The sequence below is a fragment of the Copidosoma floridanum genome, unplaced genomic scaffold (assembly GCF_036245765.1).
Source record: "Copidosoma floridanum isolate Cflo_tuat_1 unplaced genomic scaffold, Cflo_Japanese_pri ptg000007l, whole genome shotgun sequence".
NCBI classification, from domain to species: Eukaryota; Metazoa; Arthropoda; class Insecta; order Hymenoptera; family Encyrtidae; genus Copidosoma; species Copidosoma floridanum.
This window is the reverse complement of record NW_028321884.1, coordinates 5,125,136-5,140,321: the sequence shown is the minus strand read 5'-3', so window position 1 is coordinate 5,140,321 and position 15,186 is coordinate 5,125,136. Positions and strand designations below refer to the sequence as shown.

Here is a 15,186-nt window from a genome sequence, read left to right as displayed (position 1 = left end):
GGAAAAAAAAAGAGACGAAGAGCAAGTATACCCGGGGCAATCGAACTGTTTTCACAAACAATTAGCCATCAGCATGTAGCATGTAAATAATGAGGGCACGCTCTGTACGATCGGCCAATTGGACGTCAGAAACGGCACTTGCATGTGTACAGTCCTCGTGATTGATTGTCTCGAGTTGCTATCGTCCCGCATGATGCAAGTTTAGTCCTATTATGCGGGTATGGTTACTCTCAGTGTCTGAAGATGCTAAGCAGTTGCTTTTTTTTTTTTTTTTTTTTTTTTACCACTACAAGTTGATCGTTTTGGGTATTGATGCGAAAAAGTTTTGTGCTGCAATTGTGGTCGACATGTAATGTTTTAAAACGTTACAGTATCGAGTAATATCTTACATAGGATTCAGTTTGAACGACACACGTGGACATTATTTAGTTTTATAATGGCGTACGTAAATGTATACACCCGAGAGAGCTGCGACGTCCACTTAACTCGTATAACGTAAGATTACATCGACAAGAATTTTTTTTTCCTTTTTATCTTCCCTTTTTCTGCTGGTATAAATAGGCCTGTAGTGGGGGTATAACCCTCTGTTATGAGCCGCATTATCTTGTATTACAACGTCGACCATTAAGATATCCGATTTCGCGTCGTGCTTTTCTTCAATTACACAATCAGAAAAACAAATCGTAACTTCCTCGTGCGCCAACTTTTCGATCCCGTGTACGTATACATGCGTGGTTGGAAAATTTTCGATTTCCACTCGAGGCACATAATATGATGTATGCGCACTCCGAGCCAACCCTCGCCTTTATTTTCCTTTCCTTTTTTTCATTTTTTGTTTTTTCTAAATCCTAATCGAAAAATTAAAAGACTACCAGTGCGCTGCAGCCGAGAAATCGCACAGCGAGCCACCAGGAAGTGATCGCTAGTCCGTGATCCGCATTCGTTGCTCGTATCTATACCTCACCATATATGCTCCCCGCGTATCTCATGCATGTAACAAACACACTGTGTTTATACATATATATATATATACGTGCAGGTACAAACTAGGCTCTCTTTCGACTCATTTCTACAAAGCCTTCGTAATACATACATTTGCGTTTCTACTCTTTTCTTGCTATACAAGTGTTTTCATTCGACGTTGAGTCATGATTGCTATTAAAAACCACCTACGATGAGCATTACTGAATAAAATATCACGGACTCGCGAGAAAAAGGCCGTAACAAGTAAGACACACACGATGGCACGACCTGGACAAAAGAGGGGGAGGATATAACATTGTGGCCACTATATCGACGGGCATTTCTCATTGCGGCCGACCCCCTCGTTTTCTTTGCTCCGCGCACGAGTGACACAATTAAAGGGTCCACTGAAACGCGCATGTAACTTATATATATATACGTACCCCATACGGATCGCCCCAATTATATCCTCGCCCCCTCCTTTTTTTCCTTATAAAAATACGACTGTCCGTTCGATACCGAAAAGAGCAAAAGAAAGACAGACCCGTTACTTACATTTATTTCTATACATGTTGAGGACTGCAAAGAGATTCGCACGCGTCATACATATATATATATACGTATATACGTACACCCGGTAATTGGATTGTTTGCGTTTCAAGTTCGCGCGAGACCGGCGTGATTTAAGACACAGAGAGTGGGACGCGCAGCAGTGCCCATCCGGTTTTTGCAAAACGCGCCCCTGTATAAATACATACAATGTTTGAGATTCGGGACTCGGCACCGCTCCTTCCCGCGCGCGACTATATGGGTCTTTGTCCGGTAATGTCGAGGAACTCGTTCTCTACGAGGGGATAATCGAGTGACTGTGGGTATATGGGCTTATTTGGGTCACGAGTGCATAGTGCCCATCGGTTGGTTCGCGCGACCTTCGAGCTATCCAATATCATGACAGGATGGAGATACATCACCCGGGCCTAGCAGGACCTCCCGTTTGTTTTTTTTTTTTTTTAATATAAACACAAATCATCGACTCAATCACCCCCCAAAGATTCACAAGTTGAACCTTCAATGTCCCTTCGCTTATCAAACGAGGCTGATGATGCAAGTGCACAAATAAACAACATGAGCAACCTGCCCCATCACAGCTTACAGTGTGCGCGGGGCTGGTCATAAAATCCAAATAAATAATAAGTACATACCCGCGTGCACTTGGCCCGACAGTACGCGTAATTAAATGCGTAAATATATACTCGAGGGGGGGGGGGCGCGAAATATTTATTACGCAATTAAAAAGTGCGGCGCACGCGTATATATATATATATATATGTATACACGTATTACGTATTAATGCCCCATTGCAGTATACGTACTATATACGTACACAATATGGTACACATGCATGCGAGTGTGCCGTAATTACCTGTTAACGCTTGTAAGCTGAGTAACGAACTTACGACCGCAAAGTCAATCGTCAATTACGTGTACGCGGCAGCGCACCGCACATTATGTACCTGTACACTCGTGCGCTTTGTAAAGGAGGACGAGTAGCAAAAGATGAGGCTCTTTTCCTCCAAACTTGGCCAGTTATACAATTGAACCCACCCAACGAAGTATCGCTCACAAAAGTAATAATAAATTAGCACCTGTGCGTTGAGCCAATATTTTTTTTTTTTTTTATCACGTCAACGACTCTCCTCCCCCTTTGTTCACTGATTTTCATTCACCTCGTGCAAGTACATGATACACCTAACATACAATGAATGCAGCTTTTAATTACCGAGAGGCGCGCGCGTGCACTTTGGAACTTACGAAAATTCCTTCACTCAACGCGCGTGCGTATCGCCCATTTGTTTGCCTTTAACGAGAGGTACAGTATAATATATTCCAGGAGCGAAGTATGCACCTTCGCAATTAAAAGCCCGAGATTTCGCGATTAAGCGCGAGAGATCTTATCGGTAGCGAGCGGAGGAACGCGAAGGCGTCGGCTCTTTTACCCTCCCGTGCGTATATATATATGGCATATACCAACATTATTATACGGCAAAACCCCTCGATTCACGTGTATCAAAGTCGCACCCTTCCATCCAAATGGTAAAACTTCCAGCCATCAGGACTGACAGACCGATCTTCTCTTTATCTCCCTTATTTCCACAGCACCGTGAGATTGACGTTTGGGGGGACGTTTCTGCTGGAAAATCGAGCCCGCGATTGTTTATTTATGCGCATAAATGAATTATTCGGGAGGCATCGCTTCACCACCGCTCGACGCGACCCAAGTATATATAGGTACACACGGCAGTGCAGATAATAATATAAACTCGTTCGCTCTCATTGAACGACTCGTATGTATATATATGTATAGCTTCCGAGAGCAAAGAGTATCTTGACTTTGCCACCGCACGTGGAAACGTTATTTTTGCCGGCACTCTACCCGTGCATAGCCAGCGAAAGAGGTCTTTGTCCCCGCGACTCGCTCCCAATGTACTTTTATATGCGTGTGTAATTTTAGAGGTAGGTGTAGCACGTAACTATATTGCAACTGCTCAATCGAGCCGCTAATAATCGGGAATCCAGCGCGAAACAGTGTCCATGTGTTGCCTACAACGTGTACAAAGGAGGTATATACATATATGTGTGTGTGTATAGACCCCTCTTTTTTTGCACCACAGGCGATCTGGTCGTCCAAGTGTTCTTATGTATACAAGGGGGAGCACGAGCGAGCGCGCGGTATTTCACGTGGTACGGCCGCCGACGGGATTTTTAATCAACAGTTATTTCCTGGGGACCGTGTCGCGGCTGGAGCAACGTCGTGCCTATATGTACATGTGGACGCGCGTGTCCAATCAATGGGCGACAAAAACCGGGGTGTATAAATATGCCCCTCCGTGTTGATTGAAAAGATGAAACGACGTACAACACCTTGCCATATGTGTGTATATATGTACACAGGAATTGCCGATTGACCCGCAAAAACCCACGACAGAGCGCGGAAGGGTGTATCGAGCGATATTGTACAAGAAAAGTGGAAAGAGGGATTGTGGAGAAAAAAAAAAAAAAGAAAAAAGGAAGAAGAATGCCGTCGACGGCATACTCATACACACATATACCCACACCCACGTATAGTCACGCAGTTGGCATTAAGACGCGCTAAGTAGCCGTGGATTATGTATGCGAGGGGGAAAAAGCGCAGAGCCGTGGCAGCAGCTCCTCGATGATTGAAAGATGCCGGATGTCGATGGGAGGGAAAAAAAAAAAGGAAAAACAACAACGCGGTGTATACGATACGAGCGAGACTGCTTGGCATCGCGGAGCTCAATCGAGGGGGGGGGGGGAAACTCGCGCAAACGTGGTGAATGTGCGCACTTGGACGTATATACCTATGTACTCTTTGTGCGAGCGCGCGTTTAAAGGGAGACACAAGAAAATGTATATATTATTTATAAGCGATTGCCCTTTGTCTTTACGTTTTTCTTTTAAATTGTTCGAATGTGACGCGATTACCAAATCTATCAATCGCAAGCTCTATATACTACATTGACTCTTTTGTTGCAAAAGTAGTGCGTGAAACTCAATCAAAAGTGAGGAAAAAAAAAAAAGAAAAAATTTGACGAGCCGCAACCTCGATGGACGACAAAAGAAAATTAATTTTACGTGTACTTACGGGCGTGCGTATCGCGTGCACGCGGGCCTATTATCGTTCAACGAGAACACAAGTGCCGCTTTTCGCTGGGGCGAGATTTATGAAAGGAATCGAGGTATTACCGTTGGCCGCGAGGGAGGCTAACGAGCCCCGGCAGCCTTGAACGGCTTTGAAAATTTTCCGCGAGCACCTCGATGAATACGAGCAAACAGTATACATATACATAACGGCGGTGGGCTAGAGATCGGGAATTCGCGAGTTTCTCATTTCCCGCGAGGAAAGCAATTACATGTATATAATACCGTGTGTTAAGTATGTATACGCAAGAGAGTGCCTCCTTCGCGTCGCGAGAATGTAGCACGCGAGATGGTGTACCTGCTTGTGTATATATATAGCTCTTTATTTTTCGCATTCGTCATTAAGAGTGTATGTACTTGTACGAGTGTTTGCATACTCTATATAGGTTATTGGAAAATTGGAGGATTTTTTCGATCCTCAGTAACGCAGTGATCTACGTATCGTGTAATGTTTGGCTTATTTTTTCTTTACCCCGATGTAATGGAAAGAAATGTTATTCGCAACAAACAGCCACCCCCACCATAACAATATTTTCCGACTTTCGGGTATTCTCTGCTAAACAGGGGCACCACCACCTCGGTAGCTCGCCCGAAAGGGTAAAAGACCGCATTGTGAAATAAATTGTTCCCTTTATTCATAAAAGTACCACGTATAGAGATGTCATGGCTTAATATCGTTGATTTACCTGCACACCACCACCACCCCTGACACAAGTCGTTTGGAGGTAAATGAGCTCGGAAACTAACGTGTAAATGTGGATAAACGCAGGGGGGGGGTTGCAAAAGAGAAAAAAAGAGAGGATGCATATATTATGCGATACGGGCGGGTGGGCAAAAAGTGCCTTCCGCGCATCGGATAGCAGAGCGGCCCCGAAAAGGAGGCCATCGGCGTGAAAAGAGGGACGGTGGAGGAGCGGCTTCGGTAGAAAATTAAATAAAAGATGAAGGAGACGTGGCCCGCGCTCACTGTGGGTGCGCATGAATTGATACGGGCACCGTTAAGCAACGGCCCATTTAATATACTTACAGTATACACGCTATAGTAATATTATACATGTGTATGTAGGGTCTGCATGACGAGGGGAATATTGAGTCGTCGTCTCTATACGTACCCTATAGTTGGGACCTATGGCTGGTTGGCTGACTACTGGTGCTCTCTTGACTCCCATATGGCGATCGAGCTTTAAGGACATGGCTCTCGCGAGTGAGTGCACCCGCTTGTGGGGACGTCGTTTTTCATTGTACTTTGGTACAAATTGTTAACGCTTAATGATATACGTTACCTCCTGAAAACAGTGGTCTTGCTATTATTAATCTCGACTCGAAGCGTAATGCGTATCTTTATATGAAGACGTTTTCTGGGGCTCGCGATGTAAAAAAAAGAAAACAAAAAAAGAAAAGAAAAAAATTTATAAATTACGAAGCTTCCAAGAAAGAGAAAATATGATCGCGAGAATTCGGCTTTTTGTTTGACTCGCGTGCGAAATAAATATACCGAAACGCCACGAAAGAGGTGGCGCGGGAATCGCATGACGGAACGCAGGGAACAAGTGCGTGACGAAAGTCGAGCGGGAAAGTCTCTCTGGAAAAAAACAGAAATTAATAATGCTGCTATTGGCAAGTTTTTTTTTTTATTACGTATTTCGGGTCGGAATAATTTTTGGCGCAGCACCAAAGCGCGTTATGTATGGAAGTTGTAATGCAAAAAAAAAAAAAAAAAAAAAAAAAAAGGACGAGAGGGACATAAAAGTTGTTACGTTCTTCGAAAAACGAGGGCGTGCCATTATTTTGTAACAGGAGAAAACTTTTGCCCCTCGACTCATCTCCGTCCAAGTTTCTTTTAGAGCACAACATACGATTATCCGTCCCCGGTACACGTGCTATTTTGCGCAAAGTCTCCATAAAAAGTTGGACATTTTCGGGGACTTAAAAGTTACCAAATGTCTTTAATGACTTTAAAGTCTTTTCGAGACTTTTCCAGCATATTTTTCAATCACTTCAAAGTGTGCAGCCCCTCGATCGTATATTTGCAACAAAAAAAAAATTGTTCCTTCCAAAAAATTGAACACTTTCCACTACGTATCGAAATTTAAACGACACATTAAAAAAAAACGTAATGTACGTATCTCTTTCCACGCTGTAGACACTCTTTTCATGGCAATTGGTTTCAATTACCGTCAAATTTGAACGAGCTTGTCCCTATACGCGTACAAAGTACACCCAACAAATTCACTTTGGCAAATCCTTCGTACATAATGTATACGATATATTGTAACGTTGGCTCGCCAAAAACACACGGTTAATGCGCCAGGACGTGTGCAAAGTACGCACTGATAATTCACGCTTCGCCTCGCGCTCGGTCGTACATGCATAATCGGCAACTACTATATACATATACATGTGTGCTCTTGTTCTGAGGTACCTATAGAGCGAAAATCCCAATACCAACACTCATAAACAATGGCTTAGAAAGCGGGACGGAAATGATAGATTTGGCCAATTTGACTCTGCGAAGCAATATTTATTCAACTATTAAACTGTAATTGCCGTTATCACGTTTTTTGTCTCACTATATATTCGATAAGAGGAGATTGAAGTATCAGTTTGAGGTGATGAGAATTTTACCATGAAACAAGCCAATATACGCGCCCGTACATACTAGCAGCTGTTCAGGACACTCCGTGTGAAGTATAAAGTGCTTACCTATACCTATAATACACCGTTAGGCGTGATAATCGTCGTCGTGGCAGCGACACATGCGGCTAACCCCCTTGTGTTCGGCCTCCGGGCGTAGGTACCAAGGGGGTATATGTAACATGCGCTCAACAGTGGGTGAACGAAACGAACAGAGTAAGGAATTAAAAAAAATAAAAAAAAATGTAACACCGAACCAGAGTGGAGAAAAAAAGGGGGAGCTGTATGGTATACGGTTGAGCGACTTCGTTCCGGTGTTGCTTTTGGGTATAACATTCGTATACTATACGGTGTGTAAGAGCTATATATACATCCTCGCGCTTTGGGCCTCCTGCTACGTATTACGCGTACGTCTACATGAATGTATGGAGGGAGAATGACTTTTGTTTCCTACCTCTCTATCTGTTTTTTGGAAATTTTTTTTTTCAAGTACATCGAGTTTCTCTTTTTTTTTGTTTTCAATTACATCTGATCCTTGGATTTGAACTGGATTTCGCAAGATTGTGGCCTCGGTGCTCTACGATTGTTTTCTTTTTCATACAATTTTCGTACATTAGACCGTCGAGCACAAACGAAAAAATGAGGAAATCTCATGCCCCACCAAGTAAAAAGATTGACCCTCGCCCTCCTTAAGGACTCTCCTTGCAAGTGGCCCAAATTATTATCACAAGACCCCCATCGACCTCTTACATAACTCCCCCCTCCAAAAAAAAGCGGATTACACCCATGTTAACACGCGTACCTCGAAGAAACAAACGGTGTTTTATTTTTCATTGGAGCAATCGATGGATCGGCCGAAGGATAAGATATAAAGGAGAGAATTCCTTTCCGCGTGGTCTACTCGTTCGTTATCTCTTTCTCTGCTCGTGCGCTCTCGAGAGCTCGGAATCGGAAGTGAAAGCACCACGAGCCGCGAGTCTCTCGGGGAGATTCGAGAGACGCATTGTCGAGTCGCGCAAAACCCCCGGCACCGCCGAAGGAATGTTCTTCGCCATAGGAACAAATGTTAACACATCACAGATACCTATCCCCCCGCATCTATATACGCGTACATTTATATACACAGTGTCGTCAAGATGACGTGCGGTCCGCGATAGGAAAAGCCCCGCTGGCGGAAAGAGTATATAACAATGAGTGTCGCTGCATGACGATGGAGGCTTCCCATTGTCATCGCTTTGTGGCGGGTATACTGTATGGCCTGGCGACTCTCTGATGAATCGCGGAATCGGTATTAAATAAGATATTAGCAGCTATGCAGCCGCGGCATCAGCTGTACAACGGGAAAACGTCGTATGGCGTGGGCTTTATTATTCGGAAGCCGCTGACTTTCTAAACGAGGGATATATATTTCCGCGTGGGGATGATGATGTTGTGCGCCTCTCGCCGTACGTACTTATAACAGCGGAATGAGCTGGTAACCGATGGGAGCCATCATATATATACACACGAGATGAGGAACGTGTGTGCACGTAAGGCGCTTAAGAGATAAGCACCGTGTGCATATGGGCACAGGTATATAGTATACAACGGCATTGGGTCACGATTCGGCTGTTCGTGGTACCATTCAATGTGTACACACACACACATACAAGTACACCTGGTTAATGAGCTTTTGTCGATATATAGAGTTGGTTACGTAGGTACGGGAGCCACGGGAGAAATATTAATTTCACAAGTCGTTGGTAAGGGGCTAGGGATCAGCAAAGATAGTAAATACGGGCCGTTATTTCTGGAGCTTAAGGCTTCTAGGCCATTGCTAATTGGGTCAGTAGATTAGAATTTTGTTGTTGTTGTTGTTGTTATTGTTGTTCTTCTGGAACAAGCGCTGCTGATGCTTCTTCGGTTTATTATGATATGTTTTCTCTCTGTAACGGATCGTTACGTTTTGAGGGGCCAGAGATCGTCAATCAATGATTCGGGAACATAATGTATCACCTCGACATTATTATTAATTCTATGTAAACAGTCGTGTCGAGGTGAGACGTCGAGTGGTTACAAAAAAAAAAAAAGAATTAGGTCGATCTGTCCCTCGTGTACAAATATACACTTCGTTGAAAAAAAAAGAAAAGTATAAGAGGAGGTGACATTAATCAGATTTTTTTTTTTTCAACGCGGGTCCAAAAAATACACGGATCCGCCCTACTTGAATATTTATTTGAAATCCGTTTTGAATATTGATCACAGCGGGTACAGTATCCCAAGGCGGGAAGAGCTCCCGCGAGGATTAATCGCGCGCGTTTGTAATACACGTGTTTTCTCGTCCCGAGAGGAGCTACCAAATGAAAAAGCCGAAGCCAACTTATGAAAATTCAGTAAAGCAAAGACGAAAATCCCCTTGAAAATATATTTGTTCCGTATAAAAAGGGACACCTGTGGGTGTACGTATATTATTCCAAGCATGTCTCGCATCGATGACGAAAGACAGAATTGAAAACCTGTACAGAGGCCATATATACCGGCGTTTGACGTCATCTCTACCCGGCGTATAATACCTAATGTATATAATGTCGCACGTATGCAGCGGTCGACCTAATTTCCGGACGCGGACTTTTCGAAACCCTCGAGAGAGCGCACCTTCGCGTGTCTCTCGTGTCACCGCTAATAGAACGCTTTCGCTTATTTGCGGGGTATTTTTAGCCCGGCGAGCTTTATTTTCGGCCCCCTCGGGTGGGTGAGTAGGCCTTACCGATTTTCTCGGAAATCGCTAAAAGCCGCTGCACCCCCGGCTTCCTCCTCCACCTCCTTTTTTTTTCGCCTTTGCTTCGGAATCGATTTTCTTATATTTGATCGATTCATACCTACTTTTGTTCAAACGATTCGTGAAAAATGAGTTTGTCTCTCATCCATTTTCATAAATCAGAAAATTCAGAGGTCCATTTTTGTCTCATTCCGATTTTCGAAGCAAAAACGACCCGATTGAGCTGTACTCGTAAATTAAAAATATAAAAGCCATTACCGATCATTCGCCGAAAACTCTCATTCATCACCATACCATCATTTTTCTTCGTCCTATTATATTACTACATGTTAATTTATTCCTACTAAATATTGTAATTATATACAACTCCTCGCTTATTATTTCAACTGTTATTCAAGCAACGGTAATTTCAAGACCTGCTCATCAGTAAGCCTCGGGGTGCTGATGAGATCTTAGCCATACATCTTCATTAGTCGTTGACTTACAATTAAACACATCGAGTGCTCTCTTACTGGGTAAACAGAGTAGAAGCCAAATCAATTGTACATATTCCACCAAAAATCAGTAGTGTCACCTTTACTCCGTAGTCCAATCCTTTATACGCCTTTTTGAAATTCAGAGACTCTCGATTGTACACCTACGTTATAAAATACTGTATACGTTTGCTTCCTGAAACTAACGAAAGAGCGAGCGCATAATTATCCAAAGCACGACCAACGACTAAATCATCGGGATTAAGTATACACACGCACATTGCAGGGAAGGAAAACCACGTGGGATCAGAGGATTCCCAAATTTCTGGGTCATAAATTTTACATATAGGTATACGCACGCCTTTTGGAAGATTGGGTAACTCGGTAGTAGCGTCACCCACCCACACACCCTGAACTTGCTCTAAACGCGCAAAAGGTGCACAAATTACAATTATGTACACACGTATGGATTTATACGTCAAACAGCTTCGCGCTGTCGCGAGGAAAAAGCCCGAGGCAGCTCTATTCCGGTGGCGCGTGGGCGATCCTCCGTCTGATTTCGCAACCTCCTGCCTGCCGCGGTCCTCGACCCCTCTTCTCTCGCTCTCTTGCTTGATCTGCTACAGTGCTTGCAGATGTATTAGCCTATATGCAGTGCCCGGCTGCATGAGCAAACCAAAAGTCGACGACACACACGCGGCGTTGGTATTTTTAACGTGGCCTACTTACGCTCTCTCTCTCTCTCTCTCTTGCTGGGATAAAGTGTGTATGTATATGTATATTGGTATTTTGAGAAGAGAGACACCATCAAAGACTCGCGAAGGATTGTCAAATACTAGGAAGCACCGCGTAGTGGCAAGCATCACTTTTTTGCCATGTTTGACTACAATTTAGCCACTGTACGGGAATACATGTGTGGGTGTGTCCTGTGGAAAAGTACGTGTGTTGGAACGTTGAAATTTCTATGTTTTCGTCAAGCTGTGATCTATCGATATTGGAGGGGATTTAGAAAATGACGATGGCGCTGTACGGTCAATTAACCAATGCAGATAAGGCACGCTGTTGCCAGCGTTAATTTCTTAATGTAACGGTCGCTCGACTCCTGCAGTTTGATCGATGTTTCGGGGGTATCCACTTCGTTGGCGTTTTAATGTAGTCGGATTTATTTGAATAGAATCGTATCGTGGTAAAATACGGACAAAGGTGTCGGAGCAACAGTGCAAAGATGGTGATTACGTATAAGGTGGCCACGATTGTCAATCGCACTTTCCTTCACCACAAATGGGTATGGATAAGAATTTTTTTTCTTTTTTTGTTCCCTTTTTTCTTTTCGCCGAGATCCACGTGTGTTTTTTCTTTTGTCGCGAGTCCGTCATAGAATTTCATGGAACGGATCGCGAGCCAAACGAGAATCCAATTGTTTTTCATCGCCCACGCCATTATTACATCCTGCATTTCTATACTTCTCAGGCGATGGTATTTGTAATTTATCGTCTTCACCGTCATATTTTTCTTTAGTCAGCACTTTGTAACACAATGGGCCAAATGTTTGTGGAAAATGGGACAAAGTACGTAAGCGTGACTCATCACCACCAAATTCATTACAGCTCAGCTCCGACGAATTACAGATACTCATCTATACTTGTTGGTTTTCCTTCGTGTAAACATACACATGAACAAGTACTTATGCATCATTCGCTTCCTTTTCCTTATCTCGTCAAACGGTGTTGTGTAAGTGCAGCCCGACTTGCTTGCTCGATATAACGTATATATACATGGGTGTTATTTTTGAGCAGCGCCGTGTAAAAAATACATGGAAATCAATTAGCCGTCTATTAATTTCCTTTTTTTTTTTTTTTTCGTCAACGAAAAAAACAAGAGAGAAAAAAAAGAATATAACGAGTACTGCGCCATTGTTCGAAGCAAACAACGCCGGTATGTGTGATTTTGTCACCGCCGACGAAAAATACTAATGACCCTGCGAGGCTTCCTCGTTTAACATTCCTTTGTCGAAAAATTTTACCGCCCACCTGATGAGCCTCGTGCCGTACAGCAGCCACTCCCCACTCTCGCGTGCACTGCGACAACGCAAAAACAGACACACAATCTAACTCTAAAAATTCCAACGGCCATATCGGCAGGAAAGAAAATCCACCCGCTGGTATAGGGAGGATGCAGAGGTCTGGCTCTCCCGATCCTCTCGTCTTACCGAAAACTCATCCACGCATTATCAGGTGACTCATGGTATACATATATTCAAGCTGACACCATGAACATTACCCCGTGTATACCTATATGTTACAGGGTAACTCTCCCGAGGAGGGGGAGGAGAAGGATGTTTGGCTCTGGCGCACGCGATTCTCGTTTTGCTCGAGTGGTTTTCCCATGCATTATAGGTGTACAGCGACACCCGGTGTAATGAGTATAATATATACATGCATGGCGAATGCAAGCCGTGTGACGCTCAGCGGGACGAACGGGTTGAAGGGGGGGGGGGGGGTGTAAGAAAAGGGAAAAACAAGAAGAAGAGGAGCAAAGCGGGGGAATGGCTTCTGCGTCCGGCTCTCTCTCGAGACCTACAAGAATAATACCATACTGTCGCGCTTTTTTTCAATTTCGCACCGTCCTTTAAACTAAAATATTAGATGTAGTTGTATTATTGAGCAAAGAGTGAAGGTATAACTAAACAATGGTTCTCGTGACTCGCGTTGCAGGAGGGAAGGAGTGTCGGAGGCGTGGGTAGCGGAAGGCCGACCACCGGCCACCAAGTGAACGGCGGCGAGGACTCGGACGAGGACACCCAGTGCGCCCTGAGCGAGAACTGGACCTTCGAGAAGAAGACCCGTCGCTGGTCGCGGGTCTGCGACATCACCTCCGGCACCGTTGAGCGGCTACAAGCTATAGCCGGCCAACAGCACGGCTCCGAGGACGACGGCTCGGACGACCGCCTCGAGCACGACGAGGCCGACGACACGATGCTCGACTCGCTGCGCTACCGCAACACCCTCCCGCCCGGCGCCCTCCCCGAAGACATGGGCAGCCCCCGCTTCCGGCGCACCGGCTCCGAGCGCCTCCGCGACGGCGCCAAGGCCTTCCTCCGGCGCATGGAGAGCCTCAAGTCCCGCCGGAGAAAACACCAGCACAACCACAACAGGGACGGGGTCGTCATAAGCGGGCCCCAGATCCTCGACGTCGTCTCCATGCAGCGCAAGATGAAGGACCTGAACTGCGTCGACGTGTCGCCCACCGAGGGCCAAGCCCCCGTCTCGTTCGCCGACCTCGTCCTGCCCCCGGTGTCCTCCTCGGCCCCCTTGGGCCTGCTGCCCGGTTCATCGCCCTCGTTCCACCTGCCACCGTCGCCCCTGGCCGGGACCAACAGCACCGTGGCGAGTCCCTTTGGCGACGACTCGTCGAGTTACTGCTCCGACGGGTCTCAGGGCGGTGGCCCGCCCACCACGATATCCGCACCCAAGACCAAGGTCACCAGGGCCAAGAGGCTACTGCACCGGGGCATCAGGGAGGACCAGGGCGCGCTCAGCGACTCCGAGTGCCAGCCCAGCAGCTGGAGGCACCGGTACTTCAAGGACGCCAACAGCAACAACGCCAAGGTACGCCACCCACGCAAGTATACTATAGTTTGCAACCACGAGTATTATATATATATGTGCAAAATATGAATCGGCAGGTGTTGGAGTACGTGGCGAAGGATTCGGGGGGGAGGTCCGCGCGTCAGGGTAACGCGTCGGTGATAAGCACGCGGGGCGGTAGCTTGAACCTGGGCAAGGAGTCGCAGCGGTACCGGGACAAGTTGTCGTCGTCGGCCAAGGAGGACAAAGCCCACCACCACCACCACCATCACAAGAGCTTCCGCCACCAGCGCAGCGACGAGGCGGTCGTCGTCGCGAAGAAGGAGGTCACTGTCTACCGGGCCACCACGGACAAGTCGGCTCAGCAGCAGGTGGTCAGCCAGGAGAGCAGTTCGACGGCAGCTAGCCGAGACTCGGACCAGGAGGAGGACTCGCCGAGGCACAAGGGCAACGTGGTCAGGTGGCACAGCTTTCAGCGCGGCTCGTTGTACCCCGAGCCCCTCGACCAGCTCCTCTGTTCCCGAGCCATGGCCTCCATGTCGTGTGGCCAGTTGTTGGTCCTGCGCAAGCTCGCCCTACTCAAGCTCACCGCCTGTATGGAACGCTACTGCCCGACCCACCGGACCGGCTGGAACTGGGAGCTGCCCAAGTTCATACGCAAGATCAAGACGCCGGATTACAAGGACAAGACCGTGTTCGGGGTGCCGTTGCTCCTGTCGCTCCAGAGGACCGGCCAGGCCCTGCCAAAGTGCGTCCAGATAGCGTTGAGGTGGCTGAGGGCCAACGCCCTCGATCAGGTCGGCATATTCCGGAAGAGCGGGGTCAGATCGCGGATACAGAGGCTCAAGGCCATGACCGAGGCCCAAGGGGACAACATCAACTTTGACGGGCAGCAGGCCTTCGACGTCGCCGATCTCGTCAAACAGTACTTCCGCGAGTTGCCCGAGGCCCTGCTCACCAACAAGCTCTCCGAGACCTTCATCGCCATCTTCCAACGTGAGTTGCGTCATCGTCATTTCGGTGAAAGGATGATTGAATAATAATTGTTGAC

The 15,186-nt window shown here is 46.3% G+C and overlaps 1 protein-coding gene across 1 annotated transcript in view; it reads left to right on the top strand.

Annotated features, from left to right (window-relative positions):
• Positions 1 to 15,186, top strand: part of cv-c (RhoGTPase activating protein) — a 269,141-nt gene that overhangs the window by 249,959 nt on the left and 3,996 nt on the right. Inside the window, exons 11-12 of the mRNA XM_089588870.1 lie at positions 13,263 to 14,156; positions 14,234 to 15,131. Of these exons, the coding sequence (XP_089444996.1) occupies positions 13,263 to 14,156; positions 14,234 to 15,131 (1,792 nt within the window). The remainder of the gene's footprint in view (positions 1 to 13,262; positions 14,157 to 14,233; positions 15,132 to 15,186) is intronic.